This window comes from Uranotaenia lowii, chromosome 1, assembly GCF_029784155.1.
Source record: "Uranotaenia lowii strain MFRU-FL chromosome 1, ASM2978415v1, whole genome shotgun sequence".
Classification (NCBI taxonomy): Eukaryota; Metazoa; Arthropoda; class Insecta; order Diptera; family Culicidae; genus Uranotaenia; species Uranotaenia lowii.
This window is the reverse complement of record NC_073691.1, coordinates 9,083,991-9,098,737: the sequence shown is the minus strand read 5'-3', so window position 1 is coordinate 9,098,737 and position 14,747 is coordinate 9,083,991. Positions and strand designations below refer to the sequence as shown.

The following is a 14,747-nucleotide window of genomic DNA, read 5'->3' as shown; positions in this document are numbered from 1 at the left end:
AGTACCTGTCGTCTGGTCGTCATCCCCGAATGCTTCCGCGTAGTCTTCGGAGGGTTCAAAAGCTACCTCCCACAATTCCGGAACACAAAAGGAAAAGCTTATGCGCGCTTGGCCACGTTTATTGACGTGACAGCAGAAAATTCGATGCGCGTTGCAAAAATAATCTTTTTATTCCCGAGATGATTAATCTAATCTTTCCAAAATTTTTTTTTATCATTTCGGCGTGTTGCAATAATCATCCATTTATTCAAAGTATTAATCGTATCTTTCAAGAATGATATTTTATCCGTTCTAGCGAAGGCACATTTAGCCAAAACGCAATGTGAAACGTAACTATTAATGTAATCAGAACCGAATAATACTGAAGATTCAGCATATCGTATTTGACTATGCGGGTAGCGACACTTTTTACTAGTGAAATTTGTGTCACTCGAAGTCTTGTTTCATTTTTTTTTTTAATTTTTTATTTAAAAAAATTACAAAACTGATGAAATGACGAAAACTGTCGGTAAAGAAAAAAAAACTAACAACTATGACAAAATTTAAATTAAAAAATTATAATAACAAAAACAATAAGGTACAAAATTTACAAAAATGACAAAAATTACAAAAATGACATGAATGACAAATAGAGTGACAAAAAATGCCAAAAATAACAAAAACTCCCAAAATGACAAAAAATTACAGTTATTACGAAAGAAATTACAAAAAAAAATTAAATAAATGTGTAAGAAATGAAAAAACTACAAGGAGTTCAAAAATGAAATAACTGGCTAGAATGATAATATTACAAAAATGGCAAAAATTACAAAAATAACGAAAGTGGTAAGAATAAAAAAAATAGCAATAATGACAAAAAAGTTACAGTGTCATTTACATCTTTTTTTTTTAGTGATTTGTTACTACCTTCTTGCGATAGAAACTTACTACCTCTTTGCTATCGAAATACCGGTATATGAACTTTTCATTTACCGTGGTTGAATTAAAAGGAATCTTTCGATTGCTTTGATTCAGTTGAATCATTCAACCAAGTAGGCTCACAACACAACAGAGTAAAAACTTCTATCAATTTAAAAGGAAAATTTCGATATTTTATTTAAAGTGAAAAAATATTTACGGTACGCTGTTTTTTGGATTCAACGCTTCTCAGTGCAACTTATTTTCGGACACATTCAACTTTCGACTCAAAACTGGCAACACCAGTTTCGTCAAGTCTATTTTTAGAATTGTCGATAAAATAGAGCACCCGATAGGGTAGTTCAGCATAATTTTAAATATTTTAAGTGCGGATTTGGAAGTTAAATTTTCCAAAATAAAATTTTTTACGATCAAACTATTGAATTTCATTGAATTTTTTATAAAAAAAATTATTATATATTTTTTAAATTGAAGCATCAAGGATCCCTATCGAAGAGAAAAGAGTATGGAACATGAACAGTGAAAAACGTGCGTGCTTCGCTCTCGAACAACAGAGTGAGAAGGAGATAAACTTGCAAAATGCTGCTTGCGGGGGAAGAGTAGCTGTATGCACCCGAGTATGTACTACAATATGCAAGACAGGGATATCATAATTTATGTTTTCGAAATAAGGCCGCCGTTTTTTTTTCATGTGAATTTTTCTTCTCTCAGCTCAAAGTTTGTTCGAAGTTGCTGCTGGCTGGCGGGTTTTGTTTTTAGATTTAGGTATCACACGGATTGGATGGAACTCCATCATTAATTAGTTGTTCAAAGTAATTATTCCAGCTTCCAAATACTGTGTTTGTAATTGTTTGCTCTTTATTGCTTTAACAACGGCCCATGGATATAAAATATTTGTTTTAAGAAGTGTTTTGGGAATTCAGTAACTTATTTTGTTTTCAAAAAAAAATATTGATGTGTTGAAAGCGGTGTGTTCGTTTTGCATTGAAAATATCAGAAGATGCACAACTTCATTTGGGATAAAATTGTTACATAATTTTTATCCATGATCTATGTTGCCGAAAGATTTTCTTTGCGTGACCATGTTGCTGGCAAATTCTATGAAAATGTTGAATTTTCCAATCAAATTAAAATGGCAGCTCGTGCTATTTGTGGTGCGTTGCTTGTCTTTTACGCAGTTTGCATTAGCAGGTAGAGGAGAATCGCATTTGCTTCCAAAATCGAGGTGAACGGGTTTTGTGGAAGTAGAAGCCTTTCACACGTTCATTTATTTTACCGGAAACTGCACCGACTGGCACGGGTGCCGCGTGCGGAAGGTGGACGACGGACGGGAAGACGGCTGCCCCGGATTCTAAACGGACCTTAGCGGGCCTGGCACACATCAGCTCCAGTGGCGCAATTGGTTAGCGCACGGTACTTATAGAGCAGTAACTGTGATGATGAGCAATGCCGGGGTTGTGAGTTCGAGCCTCACCTGGAGCAATCTTTTTTGTGGTGGTGAGCGGACGGCGATGATAGGGCTTGTTGTGGGGGGTTGTTTATTCAATAAGGGGAAGGTTTTCAACAAGGTTTCACTATGACGTCATCGTTTAGGGTGACCAAGCATGAAGCGTCGTATATCAAATATGTTCAATATTTGATGAGATAAGATAGTCATAAGATGACATCTGAACATTCAAGAATTCAACGGCAATTTATGATAAAATTGTTGACTTTTAAAGAAATTGACTTATTTAAACCTGACCGCGTCATAGTTTAGACCTATCCAGATAACGAATTGGAAACTAAATTATACCGTATTTTTTTTTCACCTGGAGGCAAACTAGAGGCAACCTAGGTTCGCTCTAACTGCTGTCATCGTGCTCATTTATTGCTCGAGAGGCAACCTAGGTTCGCTCGAAAAAGGGACGGAGTCGCCCTGAGAAAAAAGTCAGTTTTGCGAGAAGTTCACCAATACTCTCAACGTTGTTGTCAAAACATTAAACAGCTGTTTTTGGCTGAAAACAAAACAGTTGAAATAATGAACGGGCAAATGATTATTGCCGCGATTTTGAACCTCTCAGCCAAGCAAAATCGTACTATCTGCAGTCCAGTGCAATCCGGACACGAAAAACGGCAATCCGGATGTGAAGAACCGAATGAAGAAATCCAGAAGGGAGAAAAAAATGACAGCTGCATGTAAACATTGCGCTCGTTCTCACGAACACCTACGTATGGAATAACTCGAAACCCGAAACTTGCTTTTTTATTCTGACGGTTCCAGAGCCAAATCCGGAATCAAAAAAAAATACGCCATTAGATGCAATTGATTTATTAAAGAGGACATATAAAAGACATTCAGCGTTTATTTTAGACAAAGGAATGCAAAGCCATCTTTTTATTCAGGCAGGATACATACTATACTGCAATAAATACACGAACAGTCAGATAGTTTGGTGAAATGTCTTAAGCTACAGTGATGTTTTGCTTTGGGGCGGACGAATTTGACGTTCCAGATCCAGTGGGTTGCGTCATTAAACTAACAGCATTCTTAAGCACCTGACTCTTGACGAAATCGGTCGTTGTCGTACTCAGATTGGCACCGGCCCCGAAATTACATTTGATGTAACCGTACAGATTGGCACCGTTCAGTGATAGCGCAATCATGACTAGAAGCTGACAAAAATATACAATCAATTTCATATGTTTCATTTATGCCGAAAGCGTGAAACCTTACCATCCATCTGAAGTTGAACCCAAACAGGGCCACCACGAAAAACAAACCCCACAGCAGCGGACAAACCACCAAGGCCGTCCAAAATATCCGCGATTCATGGGGATTAATGCGGGCCTCATAGTTGTCAACACCTTTCTTCGATTCGAACACCCAATGCGAACGACCATCGTCATCGACGTAGTTCCACCAGCGCATCCCAACGAGCAACCTGCCGCTCAGATTTTTGACGAGATAGAAATCCGCCGACAGCCAGAACACCACCATCAGAAAAGATTTGATGAACGATGTGGTAAACACTCCGCAGAACATGTAGGTCACCAAGGCAGCCCCCCGGAAGAACACGTGGAAGAAGGTCACGTACGGGTGACTGAAATCAGGAGGTAAGTTATTTGAGAATATATTTTAAGAAATTCTAAACCTCAGTCTTTTGGGTGCTCCATTTGCGTTCATTTCGTCCTCGTCACCAAATGGGACGGTGTCGTCCAGTAAGGGTACCTGAAAGAATTTCGATATCATCAATTTGTTTTTACCTCTAATATCTAATCAATTACCGTTGCTGAAGTACTCATGATGCTGTGATTTGTATTTTAATCTAAATTTTTTCTCCAGTATAAATTTTACCAACTAAAATGGATTTTGCGTACGTCGAGTTGTCAGACGCATCGATTTTTTTTTTAATGAAAACAACAAAACAAAAACACGTAAAAAGCAAGGGCAATTGAGTGGAAGGAGTGCAGGTTGCGCAGTTCAGATTCTTTGAAAAGAACTAGGGATGTCAAGATCGCATGGTTGACAGTTCTTGGGTAACCTCAAGCTACCCACTAAACAACCCAATACAGAGTTGATGAGGTCGCTCTGTTAATTAACACAGTTTTGAGTTCTCTAGTAGGTAACTTGAATTTGCCCGAAATAAACGCGAGGCAAGTTACAGACTATTTGGATACCCCTGAATGCAGGAATATTAGAGCATGTTTCAGTTAATCATCTTGAATAACTGAACAGATATATCCCACAGCCACTTCCCCATGAAAAGTTTCACTTGATGTTAGTCAAGGCGCTCGTCGACATTTATAATTTCTGAGGCTAGACTACGCTGCTACGAACTTTTTGGTATAGTTCTTATTTTATTCGATGGCCATCTGGATTGCAGTCAGCCATAAGGCTGCTGCAAAGTTTTCCGACATTTACCTTGAGACCTGTTGCTTTGTTGTAAGTTTTTTTAAGTTTCTCTCTTTTTGTCATTTTTTTTCTTCATTTATTGCCAAAAGAGACCCGTCATCTTTGTTTTTTTAAACATTTTTGTCTTTTCATCAATTTTATCAACTTTTTTTTTTGTCATTCTTGGTTTTTTTTTAACAATTTATTATGGAGGCTTCTCGTGGTCGGTGCCACAAATAAATGAAATCCGAAATTTAGCAAACAGACATAGTGTGCAACTTTATTTAGGGTTGCCAACTTCCAAAGTTACCCATTTTATCCCTTCCCATAAAGATAATGAAAAAAGCGACTTACATCAATTATTGCTGCATGCTGTTGTGCCCATGTTCGGGATTCCTTGAGCGACGCTCGCTTCCGACCCGATGCATGCTCAGATTGTTTTGGCTGTGGCGCTCGACGACGACGAAACTGATTCCTGCGGACCCAGGGGATCCCTGTCCTTCCTTGTCCGACCAGATGTCCAACCTTAGGGGCGCGGACCGGATATTCCGCTGATCAGCACCACGCTGGCGCTGCGATTTGCTATTCGACCGTCCGTCGAGGCAAACCAGTACACTTTTATTCCACACGCTGCACTCACACCGCGGATCGCGGTATCTTCCGGCTGACGCTTCCCGCATACTAAAAAACTGTATTTCAAATAGTCACTACGATACATCTACGGCTCCAGAAAAAGTGATTGTCTCTGTAAACGTAGCTATTATTTTAAACTTTACTTCGAAAACGATAAGAGTTTAAAATTAACGTCATTGTGAATAAGTGATGGTATCTGGAAAGGTGAATGAATGGTTTAACGATTTACTTCAATTTTATTAATAGACGTAAAACTGTTCTCGAATCATAACGCAAAGCGTTCATGACGTCTCTCAAACTCATGTCAAAAATAACCAAAATGCTGGTCAGAGATGCCAGACGATTTGAAAAAAATAAACTCAGCACAGATTTAAGAAAAATCTTTTGAACGAAACAATTTTTTTTTTCGATTATTGAGTCGATAACAAGCAGCATTATAGTGCATGGTGGTCAAATGTTAGATACAAAGTTACAATTTCTTATAAAGCTTATGATATTGTTCTAGATTTTACACACCATGCTATCCACAATAAGCTTTTAGTTGAGTTTAATATCGCTTCCTTAAAAAAAACTTTTTGTTTCTTAAATATGCTTAATTCACACATCTATATATTCTAACCTTTTTAACGAACAAAGATTATTTAGGTTTGATCTTTTTGAAGACTTTCCTCTCATGATGCGATAAAAAGATGAAATAAAAATTAACCCAACTATGTAGAACTCATTATTGTTTGAGTTTAGGGAATATCACCTGTGATATCACCTCTACTTTCGTTTAATAAGTTTTCTATAAAAGTTTTATACTCTATGTCCTTGAAATTAACCTGTTTCTAATAGCTACTAATTACTCTTTTTTATTTTCACATTTTTATTTCATATTAGTACAATACTTATAAATCAGTCTCGTTGGCATCCCTGCCGACAACATAAAAAACAACAAACGTTTTCCGCGCGCGTTCCCCCAAGAAGTCCTGTGTGCCGTTCCAGCAGCAAATCTCCACCGTTTGGCTGTCGACTGAAGGGAATCGGTAGCCGTCGTGATTATCGCAGGACAGACAAGAAAAAAGCCAGCGATGTTTGTAACAGGTAAATTCCACATACAAATATCAACATCAACAAATTTTAGAAAGGTTTTTTTTTATTTCAGAAACATATCCGCTGGAGGAGCTGGAGGAGCAATTTCACTCTGGAAGGAGCAATCCTGACTTCGGGATCCAGCAGCTGATCCAACGTGTGTCGGAAATTAGACCTCGTCCTGGTGAAGGAGCGATAAGAAGATATCAGTCCGAGTCGAGAGGGTATAAAGACGGCAAAGACATGGTTCTAAATTGCGCACCCGCCGCTGCAGGAGGATCTTTTTCCATTCCACCACTGTTTCAACCCCGGTGTTGGTTGAAAGTTGATGGGTAATTATATTTTTCAAATATCAGGTCGATAGTATGGTGTACATAATTAAAGTTGATAAAATAAAGATTTATAAAATCTAAAAATCGCCACTTTTTATTTTTCACAAAAATGAGAATTTTTTTGTATGTGTGCGTGCTCCATTCCCGTATACGATTCAGAATACGGTACGCATAATGTTGGAAGAACGTCATATCAGATCGTTTTATAATTATTACTGTAAATGTTCAGTTACAAGTGAACTTTAAGAATGACTCTAACATAAACAGTTTGATGGCAAGAATATGTTTTCCCTGAGCGGTTTTTGAACTTTATCTCAACTGTTTGCAGAACAGTTTCTCCATACAATTGTTTTAACAGTTTTAAACAGTAACATAACTTAACGCCATATTCCACAGACCGTCGTTTTGGAATTCACAATTAGTGGAATGTTTTTTACGATGTCAGATATCGTTTTCTAAAAGTTATTTTACGCTGTCCCGAATAGTTTTATAACTATTATAGTGACTGTTTGGTAACAGTATTTTTGTATTCGGGTTGACTCGCGCCACAGAATTCCCGGAAACACCTCCTCACGCTTGTCATCTGCTGACCAATCTTCGAACGGCGGTGGAAACAGAAGCTCCCCCTCCACTGCTCGGATAAATCCACGGGTGGATTCAAAATCCTGCTTCTGAGTGATTGAACTTCCGGTCCGACTACCGAAAAGACTCACAGACGGTAGTGTCGCGCCTATCCGGTTCTCCCAGCGAGGATGGTTCCTGAATGCGAATCGCATGCAAAATTGATCGCAAATCCAGCAGTAAATTAGCTGCGATTCGATGAAAGATATGATGCCCGCCAAGAAACGCTTCTGCTCCGGGCGATAAACAATAGTGCAATGCCACTCGACGACACCTAGCTGCAAACCACGTGACTGTAGGAATTCGCTCCTTGCCGGCTGGATTTTCCGGATGTTCCCGGAACAAACTGTTCCTGCTTGAATGGCCAGAACCGGAAGAGATGTTCGGAACCGCTCGCCCACTGCTGAGCGACGTAAACGGAAAATGCAATACGCAATCCTGATCGACGGCCCTGGATGTCACCGAATTAAATTGTTCCTGAATGATCGGCCTTACTCGGATGGATATCTACAAGGACCTTCTGCCAAGGACCATTCAAACCACGTGCCTGCTGACCCGGAAGTGGTACCCGGCTTTATGTTCGGATGCACTCGCCAATTGCTGAGCTATGGAAATGGCGAACAAAAGAAAAGCCTCAGCAAACGTAAACGTAGAGTTTCGCTGCTTTCTAGCTCGATTTTCTCGTTGCCACCGGAATAAAGTTTCTTCACGGGATGGATCGCAGCAAGGACCTTCTGCCCTGTTACAAAAAGGGGTCCTGTGGGGTCACAAAATCTAGTCAGGCATGAGCTCTTTTCAATGCGCATTGTCAGTACTTACAGTATACACCTGACCCCTTTTAATGGCTCTTCTTCCTTCGCCTGTTTCTTGGCCTCGGATTTGGACGGGGCTGATAGGCAAACACGCCGGTCGAAACTGAAACGACATCTTAATTAGAATCGGTCGTGTCGGTGGTCATCTGCCTCGGCTTACCTGTCGGCTCTTTGTTCCGTATGTACCGGCACGGTTCCTTGCGCTTCGTACGCTTTCCGGGCTGAGAGCGACCGGATTGTGTGGCGCTGGATTGGTGGCTTGGCGACTAGAATAAAAAACGCCTTTCTTGAGGGGTTTGTAGAGCTGAAGCCCGTTTGATTGCTCTTACCTTTTTCCTCGTTTTGAGCCGCTGTGCGTTCCCGGTCGTCCTTAGCCCTACCCGATTCTGGGATTTCCCGGTTCCTTGGATGGCTGTCGGCGAGATGCCACTGGAAGAATGCTTCCTTTTAATGAAGGGTTGCGTCCGAGGTGATCAATGCCGCTTACCTGTGGCTCTGGCCGAGAAAAGATGATTTTTTCCGGGGGGCGGTGTTTCTCACCAATGGCGCACTTTCACTTCTTAACTTTTTCTGCGCCGTCTTCCGGAAGCGCAATGTTGCCAACAACGGAATGAGGCTTCTTTTTTAGCCAATTTTTGGCAATACAAATGTTGACCGATGTCAAGTCCTGAATGCTCCGATGCCTGACAGACTCCTGGATGAATATTTTTCCTGCAGTTGCGGATTTCTGCACCGTGTTTTGCTCCAGTGTTTTGTTTTTCTTTTGCAGTTTTTATTCACGCTTAATAATCTTTTATGGGGGAATGGGTTAATAATAAACTGTTTGCGAATATGCTCTTATCGTATCAATAATAATCAACAAAATAATCATATGTAACAAATTTCGTTGTTTTTCTGTTATTTTCGTTTTTCGCATTATCTTTAGAACTTTTTTAACTTTCAAATGCAAACACGAACGACAAAGAGCGGTAAAAAAAGAAAACATCGGTCATTCAAAACCGTGATTTCTGTCTTGGGATTGTTCGAGCTTCTGAGCACACGAAAAAATTCTTTGAACTTCATCACATCAGGAACATTTGAGCGTCGAGAGATTCGGGTTGCTTCCTTCTCGTATCTCGAGAATGTCTAAAATTTTATAACGATCGAATCTCGTGTAATTTGCGCAGACTTTAAATTAGGGTAATTCAGTTCCAAAATCAAGTAGTTATCAGCTAACTGTGCAAAATTGAAATGTCAAATTTTTTATCAGCTGTCAAAAGCTCAAAACAGTCTCTCACGAGAGAAAAACAAAACAAAAACTGGTGCAATCCGGAGAGTCCTCGAGAGAGAAAACTCAACACTTCCAAAAGAACGGGGTGCTCAGGGAGGAAATTTTCCATTTTCGCACAAACACAAAGAAAAACCGACAGCTCGCCTGCTCGCTACGGATGGGTCCCATTCTCTGCGTGAAAAAATAATAAAGGCAACCAGTTCCGTTCCTATCGAGGCAAATTAGCAGCTCAAGCAGCAAAAAATCATTCACGTCCAACCAACTTAACCGCGAGGGTCGTCGGGTGTGTGTGCGCTCAGTGAAAAATATCGTTTTCAAGTGTCGATTTTTCAAGATTCGATTGTGTTCCCTGCTACGGTGGATCCAGATCTGGGAAATTATCTTCGGGGAAAAACGGGGCAGTGTAGTTTTTGGGGCCAGGGTCCGGCACAGCTCGCGGAAAAGGATGGACTCGTAACTCGGGTTGAGCTTGTGGTGAAGAAAAATCTAGACCTCCTCCCGAGCGAGGACGGCAGAATCGAAGAAGAACCATCATCGTTCGTCGTCAGCAGAAGTGCAGATTTTGTTCGCCTGAATGGACGACTTGGAGATGATTATCGCACTGTGCGATTCGCACACTATCGCCTGCTCCTGGTAGGAAGATGAAGAATTTTCTTTGTTGATTACGGAACCTGTCGTCGATTTTGGGGCTACATAAAGACAGGAAGTCGCCTCAGTCTGAGACTTATTGCGACTAACTTGCAGCGTGAGCAGGAAGAAGGTAACGGGTGATTTTTTTTTTATTCGTTTCGTTTCGTTGCTGATGGATCAATCGATGCGGGGGATATAGCTAAATAAGGGAGGGGACAGAACAAGTTCTGAACAAAAAAAAAAACTGAAGACGACTATTTGGGGAATTACACCCATTCTCGGAACTCCATGGAGGATTTCTACCAGATCGAGGAGTTGTTGGAGAATTTTCTTCTGAAATTAATATTGAATCTTTTTTTCACGTCCACAGAACCAATCGATTAACGTTGAGTTCCGATAGCTAGAAGTCGGGAGCTAGATTTGGATATAATTTGCCAATCTTCACGGCCAAAGTCGTACAACCCAGAACCAGACAACGAGGTTTGGGTTTTGGTATCATAAAAGTGTGCTGAAAAACCTGACCTGGTCCTTCTTAGTTCCTCGCGACCACACCGCATACTCAAGCTAAATAGGTACCTATTTGAAGTTAGTTCCTACTTCCCCTGCCCTGGCCCATGTTGTTGTTTTAGGCAGTCTCCGAGCCATTAAAAACTTGGCTAGTTGAACGACGACGAATAAACCAACAGCGAAAAAAAATAAAACATCAGCCAAGAGAGAATGATTAGGTATAATGTTATGGCTTCGGTCTGGTGCTGGTGTGATTCGAGGTATAAAGTAGTCAGAGTAGTAGTTGTTGGTTCGGATTTTGTGCGTGTTTTTGTTTTATTTCCTAGGTTTTTTTGCGATTTCGGTCTCCTAATTTATAGAGCATTTTGGAGATAGCAACCTACCGAAATCAAGTGTGCAATCACACGAATCACCTTTCATTGCTTGCGCATTGTTTTCGAAACTTAAAAATAATATGTTCCTATATTAGTCACATTTGTTCAAATCTACTGATGGTTCTGTGATTAAATTTCAAATTTTAGGTTGTTCTTTTTGCACAAAATCTCAATAGTTATTGAAGAAATTTCGTTCTTTTTCTATTGATTGAAGTGAAGAGCGGGAATGAATTTGATTAGGTACATACATCTGTTCGTACTAACACAGGCCGATCAATCCACGATTACCAAGAGTGGCTATGAATCGCACATGCACATACATGGACCCAGTTTGCCTGATAATAACACCATAATATTTTTTTCAATAACTAGCGACAACTATGAATTAAGGGAACAATCAAATTTCCATATGGCTTGGGGACACGAAAATCTGGTACGCTCGAAAAGAGAATGAGCACTGTTAGTGCCTGATTTAACACAAGGTTTAAAACGAACACAACAATTTTTGTTTAAATCCATAATTTTAACAATTTTTCCGAAAAAAATGTAACCCTTACGATGTATCAAGCTACTACAATCATTTTCCTTGATATAGGTCATGTTCACAGGATTCAAGAGGAGAAAGAAGAAAACCAGCCAGGCCTTTCGTAAATCTAGCGCTGAAACCTGATTTTTTGAAGAATATGGTGTTCTGAATTGTCAGATTTGGTCTATCACCTCTAGCTTTGGAGATATGACATTTAGAATTTTTTTTAAATTTATCAATTTCGAGTTTATTCAATCAGTGATGATTCTAAATTCCTATTAGGAATTTTGAATAATAAAATCAATGAATTTTCATCTTTAATACATTTTTATTCACAAACTTAACACAAACATTGGTTCACTATAATTGAACCATCCGGTCCTAATTTTGGCCTGAGGGCATTCTTCTTGGGCCGCTCAATAAACTTCTGAAAGCAACTCAGGTTGCTAGCTTTAGTGGTCATCCAAATGGTGATCGCTGAAGATCGGACCGCTGGATTTGGGGCGGAATCAGCCGTGGTCCTGAAACAATGCAAAAGTTTATTTAAAATCTTAAATATTCACTTTTTAATCAACTAATTAACACACACTGACCATTCGTCATCCTGAAACCTTCTAAATAGCTATCTCTGATTCACTAGTTTTGATTTTTTACACGGCCGAAATTCGGTTCTTTCTCAATCCAAAATATTTTCTAAGTTTAAAGTTTTAATTTTAAAAAACTATTCCTTTCTGTTGAAAACATTTGTCTTTGGTTGAAAGAAAACTTACTTTGTTTCAATAGTAATATGCAATTGAACACATTTCTTTTGAATCAAAAAAAAAATTTTTAAATCAAAGTCCAAAATTATTCAGTTCAAAAAATTAATTCTTTCTTTCAAAAATTATTCATTTGAATCAGAACGATAATTCATTGATTCATAAAAAAAAACAGTAGTTTGATTAAAAAAAACTGAATGTTTTGAATCAAAGTCAGTTTTGATTTGTTTAAAAATCCAAGTTTTCTCTGCGTGTAATATTAGTCCTGTAAAAGCGGAAAATGTTAGATGTGGTATCAAAAAACCCTTCGAGTTTGGCACATGTGCCAATATTTATCGAACAGGGTGTGTACAAAATTAAAAAAAAATTTAACCACTTTTTGAAAGACCGTAAAACCCTTCGACTTAAGCTTTAAAAAAATTGCTGAAATTCCTTTTGATTCAAAATTTCTTTAAAATTTCCTTAAACCACATTCACAAAACTGTGAAAAATAAACAAGAACTTCTGCATTTCAAACCTTTAATTTAAGTAAGCTTAGGAGTATTCTCCGATTTACTCAAAAAAACGAAAAAAATTTGAATGAATATTTTCTTCTCAAAATTGAACAATCGGAACACTAGACTTAAAAAAAAACATGTGACATAGATTAAGCGTCTCAAGTTTGTCAAAATCAGTTTTAGATTCTTTGCACCTACACTAGACTGCCCCAAATGACCCGACTTTTGAAAAAGTTATGCGCTGCAGGCTAAATTTGATCCTAGGTCAAGTACAAGATCCCATGCCAAATTTGGGCCAGATCGTATCACGGGAAGGGGTCGCTCAACGAGTCTGGAGTTTGTATGGGATTTTGAGACATTTTGTTCGGGAGAAACGTGAAAAACCAGTTTTTTATCAATAAATGTTGTTCCTGTCGGCCGATTTCTTTCAAAAACGGGTTTTCTTAAAGCCTAAACTATGACAAATATTTCATCTGAAGACTGCATTTCGATAAGAGTTATGATAAAAAAGTTATTAGGCTTCAAAAAGGGGCTAAATTTTTCGATGGTGGTATTCATCACTGTTAATGAGGCGTCGATATGTTCGACTGCCCCGACTCATTAACAGTGATGAATACCATCCTTAAAAAAGTTAGCCCATTTTTGAAGCCTTATATCTTTTTTATCTCAACTTTTATCGAAATGCAGTCTTCGGATGAAATATTTGTCATAGTTTAGGCTTTAAGAAAACCCGTTTTTGAAAGAAATCGGCCGACGGGGACCAAAGTTATTGATAAAAAACTGGTTTTTCATGTTTCTCCCGAACAAAATGTCTCGAAATCCCATACAAACTTCAGGCTCGTTGAGCGATCCCTTCCCGTGATCCGTTCTGGCCTAAATTTGGCATGAAATCTTGTACTAGGACTAGGATCAATTTTAGCCTGCAGCGCATAACATTTCACAGTTTTTGAATTTCCCATACAAATTTGGGGCAGTCTAACCTACACCCATAGAAGAGGTTGCAAAAATCCAATGCTTATTTAGCAAATCTCTGTGCCGATTTCTATTCAATACGGTTTTTCTAAAGCCTAAACTATGTCAAACATTACATCTGAAGACTGCATTTCGATAACAGTTAAGATGAAAATGTTATTAGGCTTCAAAAATGAACTAACTTTTTTTAAGGACGGTATTCATCAATGTTAATGAGTAGGGGCGGTCAAACATATTAGCGCTTCATTTACAAAGATGAATACCACCCATAAAAAAGTAAGCCCATTTTAGAAGCCTCATAACTTCTTTATCTCAACTCTAATCGAAATGCAGTCTTCGGATGAAACATTAGTCATAATTTAGTCTTTGAAAAACCCGTATTCAAAAGAAATCGGCCGAAGGGAATTGAAGTTATTGATGAAAAACTGGGTTTTCATGTTTCTCCCGAACCAAATGTCTCAAAATCCCATACAAACTTCAGTGTCGTTGAGCGACTCCTTCCCGTGATCCGATCTGGCCCAAATTTTACATGATATCTTGTACTAGACAAAAGGATTAATTTTAACATGCAGTGCATAAAAGTCGGGTCATTTGATGCATTCTAAAGTCGAATTCACAGTGAGCGCGAAGCGAAGTGCGAAGCGAATTTCCAATTCGCGCGAAAAACCGCTTCTCATTGAAACACGTTGAAAAAAACATCGACCGGCCACAGTGCAAGCGAATTTTCGTGCGAAGACCCGGCTGAATCGCGCGAGTTCATCCTGTTCATCCGGACATACACTGAAAATATTCTCTCGGATATTTTTTATCGTAAAATGATTTATCCAAAAAATCTTTTTCAAAAGTTTATTTATTCAATTATCATTGCCGTTTCTATGTTGGTAATGAAAAATGTACGGTTTTTTAGCGCGAATTTTCGAAAAAACGCGGTTTCAGTCTTTTTCAATTG

The 14,747-nt window shown here is 38.9% G+C and overlaps 2 protein-coding genes and 1 non-coding gene across 5 annotated transcripts in view; 2 read left to right on the top strand and 1 right to left on the bottom strand.

Moving 5' to 3' along the window:
* The first annotated feature begins 2,302 nt into the window (after window positions 1-2,302).
* Trnai-uau (transfer RNA isoleucine (anticodon UAU)) lies at window positions 2,303-2,400 on the top strand. Its single transcript has 2 exons — window positions 2,303-2,340; window positions 2,365-2,400. It is a non-coding gene; the product is annotated as a tRNA-Ile (tRNA).
* An 845-nt stretch (window positions 2,401-3,245) lies between these two features.
* On the bottom strand, window positions 3,246-4,326 carry LOC129757367 (uncharacterized Golgi apparatus membrane protein-like protein CG5021). The gene is made up of 4 exons (XM_055754575.1): window positions 4,186-4,326; window positions 4,053-4,129; window positions 3,635-4,001; window positions 3,246-3,573 (listed from the first exon to the last, which is right to left on the bottom strand). Exons 1-4 carry the CDS (start codon window positions 4,201-4,203, stop codon window positions 3,364-3,366), a joined length of 672 nt encoding a protein of 223 aa, XP_055610550.1. The 5' UTR covers window positions 4,204-4,326; the 3' UTR covers window positions 3,246-3,363.
* A 5,395-nt stretch (window positions 4,327-9,721) lies between these two features.
* The window catches only part of LOC129742691 (E3 ubiquitin-protein ligase znrf2-like), a 73,527-nt gene continuing 68,501 nt past the window's right edge, over window positions 9,722-14,747 (top strand). For 2 of the 3 annotated variants that reach the window (XM_055734643.1, XM_055734635.1), the window contains exon 1: window positions 9,722-10,294. The gene's annotated coding sequence lies outside the window, so the exon portion shown is untranslated. The remainder of the gene's footprint in view (window positions 10,295-14,747) is intronic. The other variant, XM_055734649.1, reaches the window with a different exon arrangement.

Coding starts and splice junctions, on each gene's coding strand:
- LOC129757367 (XM_055754575.1), bottom strand. Junction 4,002..4,052: donor GGAGCACCCAAAAGACTGAG/GTTTAGAATTTC, acceptor TCCTGATTTCAG/TCACCCGTACGTGACCTTCT. Junction 3,574..3,634: donor GGTTCAACTTCAGATGGATG/GTAAGGTTTCAC, acceptor TATTTTTGTCAG/CTTCTAGTCATGATTGCGCT.